Genomic DNA, 15,246 nt, shown 5'->3' with positions numbered 1-15,246 from the left:
TAGAAATGACTTACAGTATTATTTGCCAGTCCTGACTAAGGCTGAAATTTCACTCAGGTATGCAGGTTGTTCTATCAGATACCGTGACAGGCTGTATTTTTCTTCCTGTTGCTACATTTGTGTTTATTTTTTTCCTTTAAAGCTTATCTTTGAGATAAACAAGCAAACTGGTGATCACCTATAGTCCAAAGTAGAACATTAATTAACCGAATAAAATAACATGCACTTAAATGACTTCAATATGTACCCCGTCATTGTATGAAACTTTCATATTGCATTACATCCCACGATTTCATTAGCAACATGTTGCATAGTAAACATTTTAATATACTGTTCCTCCTAATAACAGATAGCATGAAACTCCAAAGAGAATGTCAGGCTTACGATGCGTTTAAAATTTTGCTTTAACAAAATTAATAATATGCAAATAATCTTGTAATAACTGAACCTTACAATAAAGGGGTTTAGAAAATAGCTGTAGATAACAAAAGTAATTTTCTCTTTAATACTTAAATTACTTGTAGTAGTCGAACTAAAAGAAGCTACACTGGCTTGCAGTGCCCTTGAACAGATTAGTTCTAAAAGCCTGTCTCTTTTGTTTAAAAACAGAAAAATTAATAATTTCCTGTATGATTTAATCAACACATACCAGTAACTTTTTTTTTTTGCAAGACAGAAGTGTTATCTCAAAATAACTTAGTACACCATAAAGTTATATTGGGATATATAGATATATTGAGTATAAGATTACATTATAAATTCTAAAAGCAACGTGCTTTACAAATTGTAATGTTATCTAAGACTGCTCTTGATGTAACAAATTCAGAACTGATGCCTACATTAACAGGATATTACAGGTAACGTGCAAGTTCAAAGACTGCATAGGATTCTTGAAATGCCTTTATTCTTTTACATTATTAATGCAGTTCTTTGGATCAGGTAACTACAGGTTTATGGCCTTATGCAATCTAACCAACCTCCTCAAAAACTTGATAGCAGTAATAATCTAATCCTTTGGCTTTCTTTTTACAAGCATGAAAAAAGGTGAAATTTGCTATGGTATTCTAGGGTTCGTTGAGATTGACTGCAGCGCACCTCAATAAAACTGCCTTTCATCTTAAGAGGAGTGGTTTGCAAAAAGTATGTGAGACTGAGGTTGGTACAATTCACCTTTGAAAGGTCTCCCATACCCATCATCTTTAACCACTGTTATAAAAACCTCTTTTAAGCACAGTAACTTAGTACCTACAGAAGTTAAATGATATGCAGATAGCCCACATAGAACCTCTGAAAATAGAGTGAAACCAGAGTGAAACATTTCTCAGTCATTCTAGCAATGAATTTTCTGCACATGAAACAAATGAATCTACAGGAAATACAGAATTTCCAGAGTAAGTATGCAATATTCTTTCCAAGCAATGAAAACTATATAAATCCTGGATTAAGTTTAACAGGCCCATACCTACGATATTGGTAAAACCTACATTTCTACTTGTGTGATGTTATACATGGATATCTACGTGGCAGTGACCTAACATTAGCCTAGTTCACCACAAAGTTTGTGTTAATTCACTACAAATGTATGGCAAATGCAGAAACACTTCAAAATGAACGACCCTTTCTCCTCTAAAGGCATTTCCTAGATTTCAGGGGTTAAGCCAAGTATCACTATGTGGAATAATTCACTCTGATTAGAACAAAATATCCACACCCTACACACCTAAGTGAGAAGGGTTATCATTTCAGTACCTTCCATAAAATCCAGTATAAAGAAAAATGTTTTGAACAAGGGGAAAAAAAAAAAAGTCCTTCATCCCTCACCTCAAGCCTTGATACCTCTCCCTAGACTCTCTTCTAATCAACACACAAATGAGAGCACAGGGTGCAGAAATGAATAAGTTACTGCCAAGAAAGTTGCACTGCTTTGTTTCAATATTGTTCTAGTGAAATAATTCTGGAAGAGAGCTAGAGGGGAAGTTTGAATTATTCACTTCCAAAGAAACCACAAGAGCTAAAGCTTTTGAGATCTAACAATTCCCTACCCACTACATGGCTACCAACAACAACAACAGCAACAAAACCCACAACGCATCCAGGCTGAATAGTCCTTGAAGAAAAGTTGAAATTATTTAAAGGCAAAAGGGTGATGCATGTATATTCTACAGTTACTTCGGCAATGCTTGTGTCTCTGGAATAGCTGACTGAAGAGCAACTGAACAACAACACACCTGTTTTTTCTGAGCTCTCATGACATCAACTTCATGCTCCGCATATTGTGAATCCTGTCCAGGGTCTTTGGTAGCTTGTAAATCATAGAAACTCTAAAAGAAGAAACGAGAGAAACACACAGGGTAAATGTTAACGAGATGCCACCATGCTATACATCTAATGGAAGCATTCTGCTTGTAACAGAAAGGTATTAAAATCCTGCATTTATGGAATAAAATTGTAGGTCACAGATTAGATAAAATACAGTGTCTTGGATTGGTAATTGATAAGAAAATAACAGTGCAGCTAGATCTTAAAGGAAAAAGAATATTCTTACTGGGTAGTTGTTTATTGTTCTCTCCTCAAAAAGCAAATAACCTTTCTGGCCCGTGATCTTTGGGTATAGTCAAGGGTACTTATGCCAGAGGCTTTAATATTCAAGACTATGCTTCATTTGAAGCTACCACAAACATTATTTCAGTATCTGAGAAGCACTACAAGAGTTGATTACGATCTTTTGGCCTCTTTTGAAACCTCATTTATGAATCTTGAGAGAACAATAAGTTTAACTCCAAAAAAAGAAAATACATGAATAGAAAGAAAAATTATTAAATAAGATTTTTTTTAAAATGTTGTGCTGCACGTCTCCTCATTCATACAAATAACAGAATAAAATAAAGCAGAATTAAAATTGTCATTAGAAGAGATGATAGGAAAAGAAATTCTGAATGAATAAAAACATCTTTAAAGTTTAAAGCAGATTTTGGAACCAAAAGAGAAGAATGGAAATCTACTTGGAAAAATCTTCTTTAATTTCACTGCTTATCTTAGGACACTGAAGGACCCTGCAAGATGAGAAATGTATTCAGACATATCTGAAAACATTCAAGCTGTGCACTTAAATGGCCCAAATGCTTCTGTTTTCTGAGTAAGGGATTGTTACTCGGAGTTATCTTACCCTTTAGAAAGGGCCAGGAAATGGTGTCTAACTTCACACTGCAGCTGCTAAGGTTCCACAATATATGGCAGAAAAATGAAAGTGGACTGCAGTAACCATTCTGGTTGCCAGCAATAATTAGCTAATGAGGCCAGATGATAAATCCATTGCTTTCTGGCAGATACACCCACCTGCAGATTTGAATAACTGGTATAGCGTTACAGTCAGAACCGAGTCCTCTGCGGTACTTCAGAAAGTCAGTTTAAATAATTTACGGATCTATTCCTATGGCCAGAGCACTGCGACTGTCCAGGAACACATATGTACACAGTTCACATCCTATATCCAATAATTACTGTGAGCTGTTCTGAGGGGGGGTCAGGAGTTACTGGGTGCAGGACAATGGTTTTTAAAAAGGCTATGAGCAAAAGTTATGTGAAAACTAGATTACCTTTATAGTTTTTGAAAAGTACAAATTTAGTCTTTATCATGTAGGGACATACTGAATTGAGAATGGCATCTTGGTTATAATTTATTCTGGTCACAAACCAACAGAAATAATTTGTAGGCTTTGATATCAAATGAATGAGGTAATGAAGAGGTAAATTAAGACACCTTCTCACCAAGAACGGAGACCCATAAACTAAAAACTAGAAAAAGTCCAGTTTGTGAAGAGTAACTTGAGGCACAGTTTGATAGCCCTAACTGACTTCCTTGCGTGCCCAGATAAGCTGCAGGGGCAAAAAATGGACAGGGGTGAAGAACTGTGGTACAGTCAAGTACACAAGGAGAAAGCACCAGCCTGCATTTGCTCAGGTCAAATAGAAAATAATTTTGTTACTAATGGCAGCAATTACTTTTATTCAAAAGAAGTACATGGGGGTTTGCATCTTGCAACCAGAAACTTCTGAAATATGTACAAGATTTATTATTGTGTAGGTGCCATGATATTCTAATTACTTTGCAAATCCTAAAACTTTCCAAAGACTTCCCATAGCAAACCAGCAGATTTTGGTAAGGAATTCTAACACACTCGCCTTTACTCAAAGCCTCATGCCCTACGAGAAAAGGGAGCAGTAGCTTGCTGTAGTCTTGAAGGCATTCTCCTCTTGGAACGTCCCTGTCATTTGGTTTAGCCACTTGGGCATATGGCACCTTATAAAACACCAAAAAAGGTGGAGTTGAGAATAGCTTCTCTCAATATAATGAAAGGCAACAGCATAACTTTGGAAAAAACAGGGTTACATTGGTACTTATATAATTTCTATGTGTAGGAAGGTGACCAAAGGTGTAGAAGCTAATAACCAAACCACCACTGCATACCAATCTCTCTCTTTTAAAAGTGTATGAATTAAAGAAGTTGGAGGAAACAGAACTGCTAAATGAGACTGAAATTCCAGTCATTGGACTTGAAAGACAAAAGTTACTACTATTCTAAGAAAAAAGAAGCTGTGCAGCAGACATGTAAACACCTACCTTGGGAGGAAAGGTCTTCTCAAATACTTTTTTCCACAGTTCCAAAGGAGTGTTTGCACGCATCTTTCCAATATCGCTGTCAGAGGTGGGTGGTGGTCCTAAGGATTTCAGCACAGAGTAACACAAGTACGTTGTTATTACAACATGAATTACCAAATCATTTTGGATAATGATCCACCTAATTTAGCATTTCATGTTCTGCAGCGACAAGCTGCAAGAAGACTTGAGAAAGCATTGATCTCCCACCATGAAAACAGGCTGGGTGGTACTGTATATTATATTTTCTTTTAGATCGAAGTTTGTTCGCCTTACTATTTGATGGAGTCAAGATACTTTATTAAACTACCTAAAACTGCACAAGTAATTCCCAATAATATAAATTATGAATCATCGTTTTAATTTTTTAAGCCCTTTGCTTCAGTGATGAGTTAAAGCAGAGAGTGTTGTGTTATAATTTAACCTTACTTTGTATCTGCTTATTTTTTTTTTCTAATTTTCAAAAACAATTAAACAACAAACACGATGAACTTCAAATGTCCTAACCTATTTGGCTCAGGGAATCCAGGCCTGCTGGTATAAATAGAGGTTTGCTCTGATCCACTGATACAGACTTGCTAAACAGAAAAAAGAAAATATGCAAACGTTTAGTAATTAACTAAAAACATTACATTACTCCAGACAAGACTAGGCTCTTATTGGGCTTTGCATGCAAATATAGGTAAATAAAAGTCTATTCAATGCTAGTGGTGACCATATTTCTATTCTGTCAGTTTGGGGATCAAAACCAAGGCATTACCACTGTTCTGCACAGAGACACGGAGCTGAGACGTGAGTAAAATGCCACAAACAAGCTTCTTGCAGAGAAAATACTTTTGAAAATAAAAACAAAAATAAAAGTGTTCTGGTGATTCAATTATTTTTATTAAATACTTCGAGACTCTGGGCAAGACAATTAATAATCGGACAATAATTTTGTTACCTTCTCTCATAGCCAAATGCCAAGTGATTAATAAGAACACGGGCTTTCAGCTGGAGAGCCTCAGATTTACTGGTAAACTAAATGAATGAGAAAAAGTATACATTATGATCTTCCATCGTAGAAATACTACATTACGTCATCTGCACAGAGGATTTCAGATACAGCATGGTTGAGTTCTGACACCAGTAAATTTAGTATATGTTTCCTGGATTTACTAGAGTAAAAGTCTCACCCTCCCGTTCCAAAATATAGCAAGAAAAATATTTAAAAATATTGATTCACAACTTCTGAAATATGCATGTTAAGATACAAGAATCTTTTGCCCAGAACTAATGTGCTAGTAAGATTTTAAACTACGTTAAAAATTATCCAGAATACCACAAACACTTAGAAATGTAATAAATAACTATAAAAGTGTTCATGCATGATAAATGTAGCTTGATAGCAACAGAACCAGTACAGATTTTTTGGAAAACACTTCCCAGAATATCTTCTCAAGCGGAATGCTTATTCCTCTCTAAGGTATTACATATCCTAACAGATTCAAGTCTTCGAGAAACGAGTCAGATCTCTCCTGTGGGAAATGGACTTTCTCTCACTCATTTCAATGGGGATCAGTATTGGTATCCAAAAATCTTTAAACTCCTGGTTTTTATTTTTTAACTAAAATAATACATAGATACTTTATTTTTTTTAAAATCAAGATAGTAATATTCTCAGTTAATTAAAGATGAATTCATACGTCAATGTACAAAAGCTGTACAATTTTATATAGATTGAAAGGGACATGCTGTAAGTACAGCAATTTAGAGCAAACTTAAGTTGTTTAGCAACCAAAATAAGCCACTATCACAAAAAGGCTTTACATAAATGGTGGTTGATAAAGTTAGAACCATCTTCTGATGTAGAGAGAGAGACCAGGAGGCAGCTGTTTTGGGTTGTGAAGCTGACCATGCCTATTTTTGCCTTTACTCAGGAGTCAATCTGCCAAGTTCAGATCAGTTTCTATACCCACATAAATACTTCATCATCCTCATGGTTCTCTTGAGTTGGCGGTTCCTACTCAGTGCTGTGAAAAAGTCCTGGTTTTATTTTTCAGAAGTGCAAGTGTGGTAATCAGGTAAACCTAAACTGCTGCGAAGACATGCCCTTGGAGCCAGGTTTTTAAGCCTTCAGAAGCCTGGTCACTAGACCTACGTTCACACGTCTACCGAAGAGGGCAGTTCTCTAATGCCACCTAGGACAATCACTGTCTCCTGTCCTGCTTTCTCATACCAACAAAAACTTTGGCCAGCCACATAGTAAACTCAGTACAGCAACTGAGCTGGCTAACAGATAACCATTTTTCTTTAGTTTTTGTTGGCAGTGGAAATTAGGTATGTTGCTTGTTAACACGGTATATTCATCTATCCCCTGCCAATCTCTGTAACCCACAGAACATATGAGCTCATTAAGAAAGCTACTGTAAAGCCTATTAAACCCTATTTTCTCTAAGAGTTTTGCATTTCTATTTTTAAAACATTGTTTCATATCATAAGTATTGCTCATCTCTTCTTTCCTTAGTTAGAAAATGAAGATACATACCACCAATGATGCTCCATAATAATGCGAAATAAATCGAAGTGTCTTGCTTACTGTTTTCCTCATTTCAGAGTCAAACTCCTAAAAAAAAAAAGTTGATATTGGAACATCTGCATTAGAAACAAAAAACAAAATATAACAGCTAGAACTTTTCATTTTTTTTTGTATAAACTGCAATGCAGTTAGGCTACAATATATGAGGCGTTCAGCTGTCAGCATAATTATATCGTAAGACAGAATCAGTAACAGCCTACTCTGAAAAGAAATGTCACAATTTCCCTTTGTTTCTTTTTTACAGAGGGAGCATAATTCAGGCAAAATGTTAGTCTGGAAAAAGTTTCTTAATTGGGAATGTGTATTCCATTTCCAATTAATTTCTGTTTCCTTTTGTTTTAAAATTTTAGAAGTACTGCCTTCAAGAAGGATAAGAATTCTATTCTTTTTATGAAAATATTTAACTTTCAGTAAACCTTTGGCTATATGCTCTTTAAATTCTAATAACTGTCAGATATGAAGAGTGCAAAAAAAAAAAAAATACCATTTCACCTATGTTCCTTTAATACAAGATCATACAGATGGCCTTCCCTGGAGAAAGGAGGCAAAAACCTGGTCCCAGTGAAGCTTGCAGGAGTCTTTCCGTAGACCCCAATGGCATTAGGCTGTTGTTCTGTGTTTATTACATAAGAGTCACTTAAAAAATGTAAAAATCAGTGTCCAAGGCTCAGCATAAAGCCTCGGTAATAAAGAATTAACTCAGAGGGTCAGCCGGGTATCCACGTAATATCATCAGAGAAGCAGAAGTTGCCAGCACAGCAGATAAAAATCAAACAGACTGTTCTAGCTTCTCATGATTAAGTGCCACTTGAAAAACGAGTATGCATTTGTTTGGACTTTTAAAGTACTAGGAGAGAATCCAGCAGTACCACATTTCTTTCCCCTCCCTACTCACTTGTCCGTAAAAACTTGAAAAGTACTTAAAAAAAAAAAAGTTGCAGAACAAAATGATAGGTTACTGTTGTTGCTGTCACAATTACCAACAGAAAAACAGAAAATAAAATAACATAAAAGTGACTTACATGAAAAATATCGTATTTGCTTCCAATAATCACCAAGGGTATTGGAAAAGGGTCAACCAACTCGTAATCCTATTGAACAGATATATGACAGTTAAGCAGTGTAAACAGGTTGTAGAAGATAGCAATAGTTCAAACTGAAAGGGGTTACATTAACTTACAGGAGACGAGGTTTATTCTTTCAAAACCTTAAGTCAGATGAATAAACTTCAATTCTATATCCACACCATATTCTACAGTTCTTTCATTTTCTTGTAAACGGTCAGGAAATAATCCCTCTGGGCAGTCACAAAACTCAACGGCATAGAAGGGCTTTTGCACTGTATACTCCAGTTCCAACATTAGATGGAAAAGGAAGAGGGGAAAACCCTCTCATACGTTCACAGACCTCCCACCAGTTTCGATTAGTGTATCTGGAAGGCTTTTGTGTAGTCTACATGAAATGAGACTATCCCCTTGTGCTCACACAATGACAATCAAGCTGCTTTGGTTGCACAAGAGTGGAAAAGAAAGAAGTCGTAGCAGAAGTTGACCTAACTGTTCTCTTCTAAACCTGGTTACTTCACATGCAGGAGAAATGACAGTGCATTAGCAAGACGATGCAAATACAGAAGATCCTGTACTTTGAGGGGAAAAATAATGGCTTCATCCCTACACTGTCAAGGTGAAACCTCTGAGCAAAATTATCATAACTTAAAATTGGATGCATAGAACACAGACCTGAAAAAAATAAATAGGTGAAGCGTTAGTTTCTTAACTGAGAAAAAAAAACTAATTAGAAATAACATCAGAAACATTAAAACTGGCATCCAGCCACCTTTAAGCAAGGTCTGCACTTGATACATTTATGCTTTAACATCATAGCCAACTTTATCCAGTCTAGTGGAATATATCTAATCCTTAAAAAAATAATAATGATAAATCAAACTAACAAACAAAAACAACACAGAAAACCAAACCAAAATCTTATCAATTCTTCTTTATCACAAAACTGTTTAGGTATAAAGGAGCAAATAATTTTTTCCTTGAATCGTCATTTACTTTTTTGATTATGAAAGACGGTATTTCCTCCCACAACATTGACATAATTTTTTCCTTGAACAGTGATGAAGGTTTCAAGAGAACCCAGTAGTAACATAACATTTTGTTTACATCCTTCCTGATTTTGATAATGAAGGCTGAATGGAAATCCGAGTTGAGAAGGTATAATTGTGTTCCCTACAGGGCAACTATAGCAAGTCTTCTCTTCTAAGCAATTAGCGGCATTATGCTTTTTACTATTGAAAAAGTTTGCAGTTTTCCAATTCATAAGCTCTACAAGTTAACTTGACATTGTGGTCATGATTTGTGGCTGAGTGTGCTTGTAGGTATTTTCTTTTTGTGAAATACCTTCTCTAAAAGTGAAAAACAAAATCATTTTCCAGCAGAACTCAAATGCTATACTCTAAATCTATAAACATACTGAGTGTTGCGTATGTTGCTTTCTCAAAAATTGAAAAGTTACTTTTCAATATAAGCATTTGCTACATTACATTACATAGAAGCATTTTATAGAAGCTACAGCAACTAGATTTATGTGCCGAGCCTTTGAACTGTTGAATACTTATTTATGCATTATATATGCACAACATTTGCAGAGGTTTAATGCACAATGATTTTTCATTTCTATTGCACATAATCTAGTTTAGCTTTTCCAGAGATTTAGTTAGCAATTATGTTTAAAGGACTGATGTTAACATTTCTGAAACTTTATAATTTAATTAGTTGTCAGATTATCAAAAGGCATTGAGTTTGTGATAGACATTTAAATAAATGCAAAGTATATAGTCATGTTGATGGCTGTTATAACCATATTCTTTGCTTAAATTTGTACCTTCAGCTAGTCTCTTGCTAGATGACTTTTGTACATTCTAGTTTTCATCTTCATTTTAAAAAGATGAGGGGGAAAAAGCAAACTGCTACTCTAAAACTATTTCTTTTGATTGGTGTAACATGCCATAACAATCACATTAGATATCTAACAAAAAGATATAAGAAACCTTCTTTCCTTGTTTCTGCTCTTATTGAATTTTTATTAAATTGCTATAATTTTCCAGTGAACAGGTTCATCTACATCAAATGGATTTCCAGTCATGCATAAAAATCTAAAAGAGTTGTTTATGATTTTCAAAAGCATTATCTTTAACTGTATAAAGGCCTGTGACATCTGGAGAAAATATTAGAAGTAACTTACTGGATGATCCTTCTGCAGACTGTTCCGCATCCTCTGTTTAATTTCAGTAGCTACTTCAGGATTTGTTTTTTCCAGTTTGGCTAAAATTTTATTCACGTGGTCCCTAATGGCCTGCAGAAGATTCTCCATGGTAGTCCAGAGCTCATTAGGTTTGGACAGATCCAATACAAGAACTACAGCAAACGACCTATTAAAAAAGACATTATCTGGTCAAACTTTCAGTGCCCGAGACAATTAACATTTTCATACACAACCATATATAATATATAATAATATATACATATAATATATAATATAAATGCTGAAAGCACCAAATGCGAAAATACAAACACTAAAATAGAATCGAATGTGACAGCAAAGGCAGATGGCTTTTAAGGATGCTCTGAACACTGAGCAAACCACTCCATCTTTTCTTGTTCAGAACTATTACTTTGGCAACTTTCCATCAGAGGGTTTGGAGATTCTATACATAAAACTTTCTGTCCGGAGACTTTGATACAAAGAAATAAAATATGCAAACATCCTGATCATATTCAACTTCTACCTGTGCGACTGGGCACTTCTGCTGTCATGTATCTTTGTCCCCACTTAAGTCTACACTCCCCGTTAGCAATCTCAGCAAATGGTCAGGATCTTTCTTAACCATGAATATATTAGAGGTTTCTATACTTTCATTATTCTTTTGTAATATTAAATAGTAAAAGCTGGTTAAGGGGAATTATTCTGTGTCATGGATGGTGCCAATTAGCTGGAACCTCAAATGAGCACATCAGAAAGTCTTCTGAAAGACAGAATGACAAATGGAAGAAGTCAGAGCACTCAAAACCAATTACCAGGCTTTTAAAGGTGATTATAATGGAAAATGTTTATGTATAAACTCCTCTCCTGCCACAGCCCAAAACTCCAGCAGTATTACAATACAAACGTGAAGGAACACATTGGAAACGCAGAAAATTGACTGGATGTAATAATTTTTTCCCCACTTCCATCCTGACAAGAAATAGGGGATTCCAGACCAGAGTGATTATCAGAAAACTACAAAGCAAAGTAAATGTCCAATTTAACTTTAAAACACTGTGGAAGAAGTCTGGTGAAAAGTCTCTTGGTGCAACAAAACATAGTTCATGGAACTTTTAAACAAGCAAACTCCTTAACTATAGATGGATAAGAAAATCAGTGAAAAGCTCCTATACTTAAGTACTTGAGATGGTAGAACTTGAGTAATAAATATGTTAAAATATTGTCTTATGAACACAGATGATCTTAAAGAACAGAGTTGCTCACTCATCAAAGAACCTTAAGATCACACACATCAGAAGATTCCTTTATCAATAAAATGGGGAGAGAAGATGGATAGAGGTGGAGCTCAGTTAAGTTCATTTAGCGAAAATATGATCATTGATTTTTGTCCCCAGGACCCTCTAGCATCAAAAGGCTTCACATGCCAGAAGTAGTGTTCTTTCACCTTAGTCTCTTACTAAATAACAGCATTATCTCAACAGCCAGAACAGTAGCAAACGTACGTGATAAAAATTGTATCCTTCACATTAGTATTATTTTTCAATAGAAGTTAAAGCTCACTACCACAGAAATATAGCAATGCATCATAATACAAAGGTAACATTTTTTGATCCTTTTCTCCCCTTCCACTTTCCACTCTACCTTCCTTAGCTAGAAAAAAAAAATGGCACCCTCATTGCATTCTCATTTCTTGATGCATTTTTTCTTCCTAGGCTATTCCACCACTCTTATGTATTATTCTCACTGTATTCTTTTCATTCTCTCTGAATTTCTTCTCTTTATCTTCAAATCAATTCACCAGTTTTAGTCTCTCTTAGAAACATTGTCTCTCATGTCTGACGTTGTTCTCACTGGATGGGCACTTCACTGCCTAAAAATCCAGAGATTTTTTGTGTTATTTTTTGCTTACTCTTTCACCCTATAATAGTGCCCCTCACAGAGATTGTTCCTGCATACAGAAGTGGGCAGCCAGATTTTATTTTTTTTCTTATTTTTCTGCTCTTCCACTCTGCATAAAAAGAAGCTATGTTTTCTCTTTTTCTGTAGTTCTATTCTGTCTACTTAAGGACAGATCATTTCCTTCATGGTATTGCTTTTTCTCGTTGTTGATTGTCTTACTAGGAAAGCATCATGAAAAGGAAGTTCAACGCAGAGTATCAGTGGTATTACCATGATTTTTTAGAAAAATTCAGAAATATCTTGTCTTACATTTGGAAAGAGTTCTCCACAGTAAGTGGTCTAGAGATTTACTTATGCATGAAAGACAGCGGAAATTAACACAAGAATTGTAATCACTTACCTTATGTTGTTGCTAGTGATTGGTATTCGAATCAGTTCTCGTAATGAGGTTCCACCACCTAGTTCCCAAAAGTGAGCTATATCTTTGGGCTGCAAAAGAGTTCCTTTATGTTAGAGCCACACACTTCCATGCAACACCAAGAGAACATCTTGATTCTGATAAGCTGGGTTTTCATGCAAGTGACTCAGAACAATAACATATATTACTTCCCTAGTGTTTTCTAAAAAACAAAACCAAACAAAATGTGTTCAGGAAATCCCATACAACACTTCTTAAATACTCCTGGCATGCCTGTGTCCATCTTGATGGACGACTACTTTAGAGTAAAGAAGTCAGGAAGCAGCATAATTAATGATAAACATTATATATATATATATGTGTGTGTGTGTGTGTGTGTGTATATATATATATGTATAGTCAGTTTTTTATCCCTTTCTTTTTGTTTATTGTAGTTGAAGACTAACGCTGTCAATCAGAAAAGTAAAAAATCTCTACATTTGCATTTAGCTTCTTCATTTTTATCTTTTAGACCAAGTCAGATTTTCCACTCCCTGCTTCAGTTATAGAAACAGCAAACAGCTGCAGCAATAGTTACTACTGCTGGACAGTGTAGTGATGAGAGTGGATTCAATATTCCTGTTAACATATTCTTCAGTGCAAAAGTTAGCGATATTGACAAGTAACCCAAAACTTAATTATGGTTTAACATCCTCAAAGATGACTGTGTCTCTCATAAATCCAGTCATAAAAGACCTTCCTCGGTTTATACTCATTTCATATTTTAAAGACAAGGTTCATGGCATGCATCCTATGTATCTTCCTACGATTGGAAAATAAAAGCGCTCAAACACAACATACAAGGTAGATTTTATAAATGAAACTGGTTGCTTTGTGTGATACTTTGGTCTCAGGTCTACTGCATTCTAGTGAAAGGGAAAATATATTAAAGATTAAAATAGAAAATTAAAATAGTTAATTTTAAGAAGATAATATTCAAAATAACAGTTTTTCCCCACAAATAATAAGCTAAAAATCCCTAAGATTCTTATACATAAAAATAAGCTATATATATAAAATAAATAAATAAATACATACATGTTAAGTAAACTATACTTTCTGGGTACTCACTGCATTGTGTCTCCTTGCCCTTCTTCCAAAGGTATACTCCAAAGCTAATGTGGGCTTTGGAATCTCTTCCCTATCCAAGGAAAAATGAAATTATTTTGTCATGAACCTCTAAAGAAGGTTAGTTCTACTGTTACTATAGCATAGTTCAGTCAGTTCAGAATTTGGCTTAGAAACAGCAATACAGAGAAAACAATCTCATTTATCAGTTATTGCCAAAGACAGGAGAAGGAAGAGCACCAGTCTGAACTGATGGCCATTTCAGCACTCATGTTGGAGAGGACTGGAGGGGGCAGCTTGACAGGTAGTAGTGATAAGTTCAATCTATGAGTGATCAGTGGGACACAGAAGACAACATCTGCGTACATGTATAATGAATTATCACACAATATAACTAATTATATAAAATTAAAATTAAAAAAAAACACTTTAATAACGTAAAAATGCAAATGCTTACAGATCATTATCAACCCCTAGCAAGTAACTAGCTGGATTACAAGACTATTGCTACTAGTTAACAGTATTTTAAACAGTTCTCTTTTACTGGCAACTGTTTCTTATGACATCCTTTATTATGATTATCCTCTAAGTATCCATAGTTGAAAAATACTTTTAAAAAATTCACACGTACCTCTCAAGACACCTCAGTATAATAGTGGTCTTTCCCTGGAAATTAAAAACAAAGAAGTCTACTGCAATGTCATTAAAGCATAAATAGTTATCACTAAATGAAACTTAGTCTTTTAATATTCCAATAATAAAGTACCTGAAAAGTATAAACTCATGTAATTGTTTGTAACCTTATAGTGGAAACTTAGCTACCAACTTTCTGTCAGAATCAAGCTACGCTACCATTCTTATAGACTAATGGAGATGACAAATACAGCAATAGGACTAGGGTCTGTAAAATTAGACATTAGTGATCCATCTGGACAACTCTGTTAAACTGTTTACCAATCTTTAACTATTAAAAATATGTCAGCTTTCCACAGGCATAAGTTATTACTGATGAGATGGAAATAAAAAGAATGCTTAAGATACAAATGAACACACAGAAAAATACCTTTACACTGTTGAAATTCAGACACTGAGTACAGTGTCACTTTGAAGAGACTAGCACTTCTACAGTTTTACTCCTCTGTCAATTCCTATCTCAAAAATAAGTGAATTTCATGTAAACCCAAAAAATAATTACATTTTATAACTAAAAAGTATTTTAAAGATTGTTAATTAGAGGTTGCACATATACCAATACTCCTAAAGTAAAAAATATGTTTTTATAACTAACACTCACTTGGTCAAAAAGGCAAGTAT

General features: G+C 34.8%; 1 protein-coding gene across 1 annotated transcript in view; it reads right to left on the bottom strand.

Annotated features, from left to right (window-relative positions):
* The window catches only part of LOC308192774 (ATP-binding cassette sub-family G member 8-like), a 52,254-nt gene that overhangs the window by 36,134 nt on the left and 874 nt on the right, over positions 1-15,246 (bottom strand). The window contains exons 3-12 of the mRNA XM_080586688.1: positions 14,564-14,598; positions 13,936-14,005; positions 12,808-12,896; positions 10,488-10,674; positions 8,258-8,326; positions 7,185-7,262; positions 5,601-5,677; positions 5,165-5,235; positions 4,622-4,719; positions 2,229-2,321 (exon numbers count right to left, since the gene is read on the bottom strand). Coding sequence (XP_080442814.1) covers positions 2,229-2,321; positions 4,622-4,719; positions 5,165-5,235; positions 5,601-5,677; positions 7,185-7,262; positions 8,258-8,326; positions 10,488-10,674; positions 12,808-12,896; positions 13,936-14,005; positions 14,564-14,598 — 867 coding nt within the window. The remainder of the gene's footprint in view (positions 1-2,228; positions 2,322-4,621; positions 4,720-5,164; positions 5,236-5,600; positions 5,678-7,184; positions 7,263-8,257; positions 8,327-10,487; positions 10,675-12,807; positions 12,897-13,935; positions 14,006-14,563; positions 14,599-15,246) is intronic.

The sequence above is a fragment of the Anser brachyrhynchus genome (assembly GCF_964034855.1).
Source record: "Anser brachyrhynchus genome assembly, chromosome: 3".
Taxonomy (NCBI): domain Eukaryota; kingdom Metazoa; phylum Chordata; class Aves; order Anseriformes; family Anatidae; genus Anser; species Anser brachyrhynchus.
This window is presented reverse-complemented; position numbering and strand designations above follow the sequence as displayed.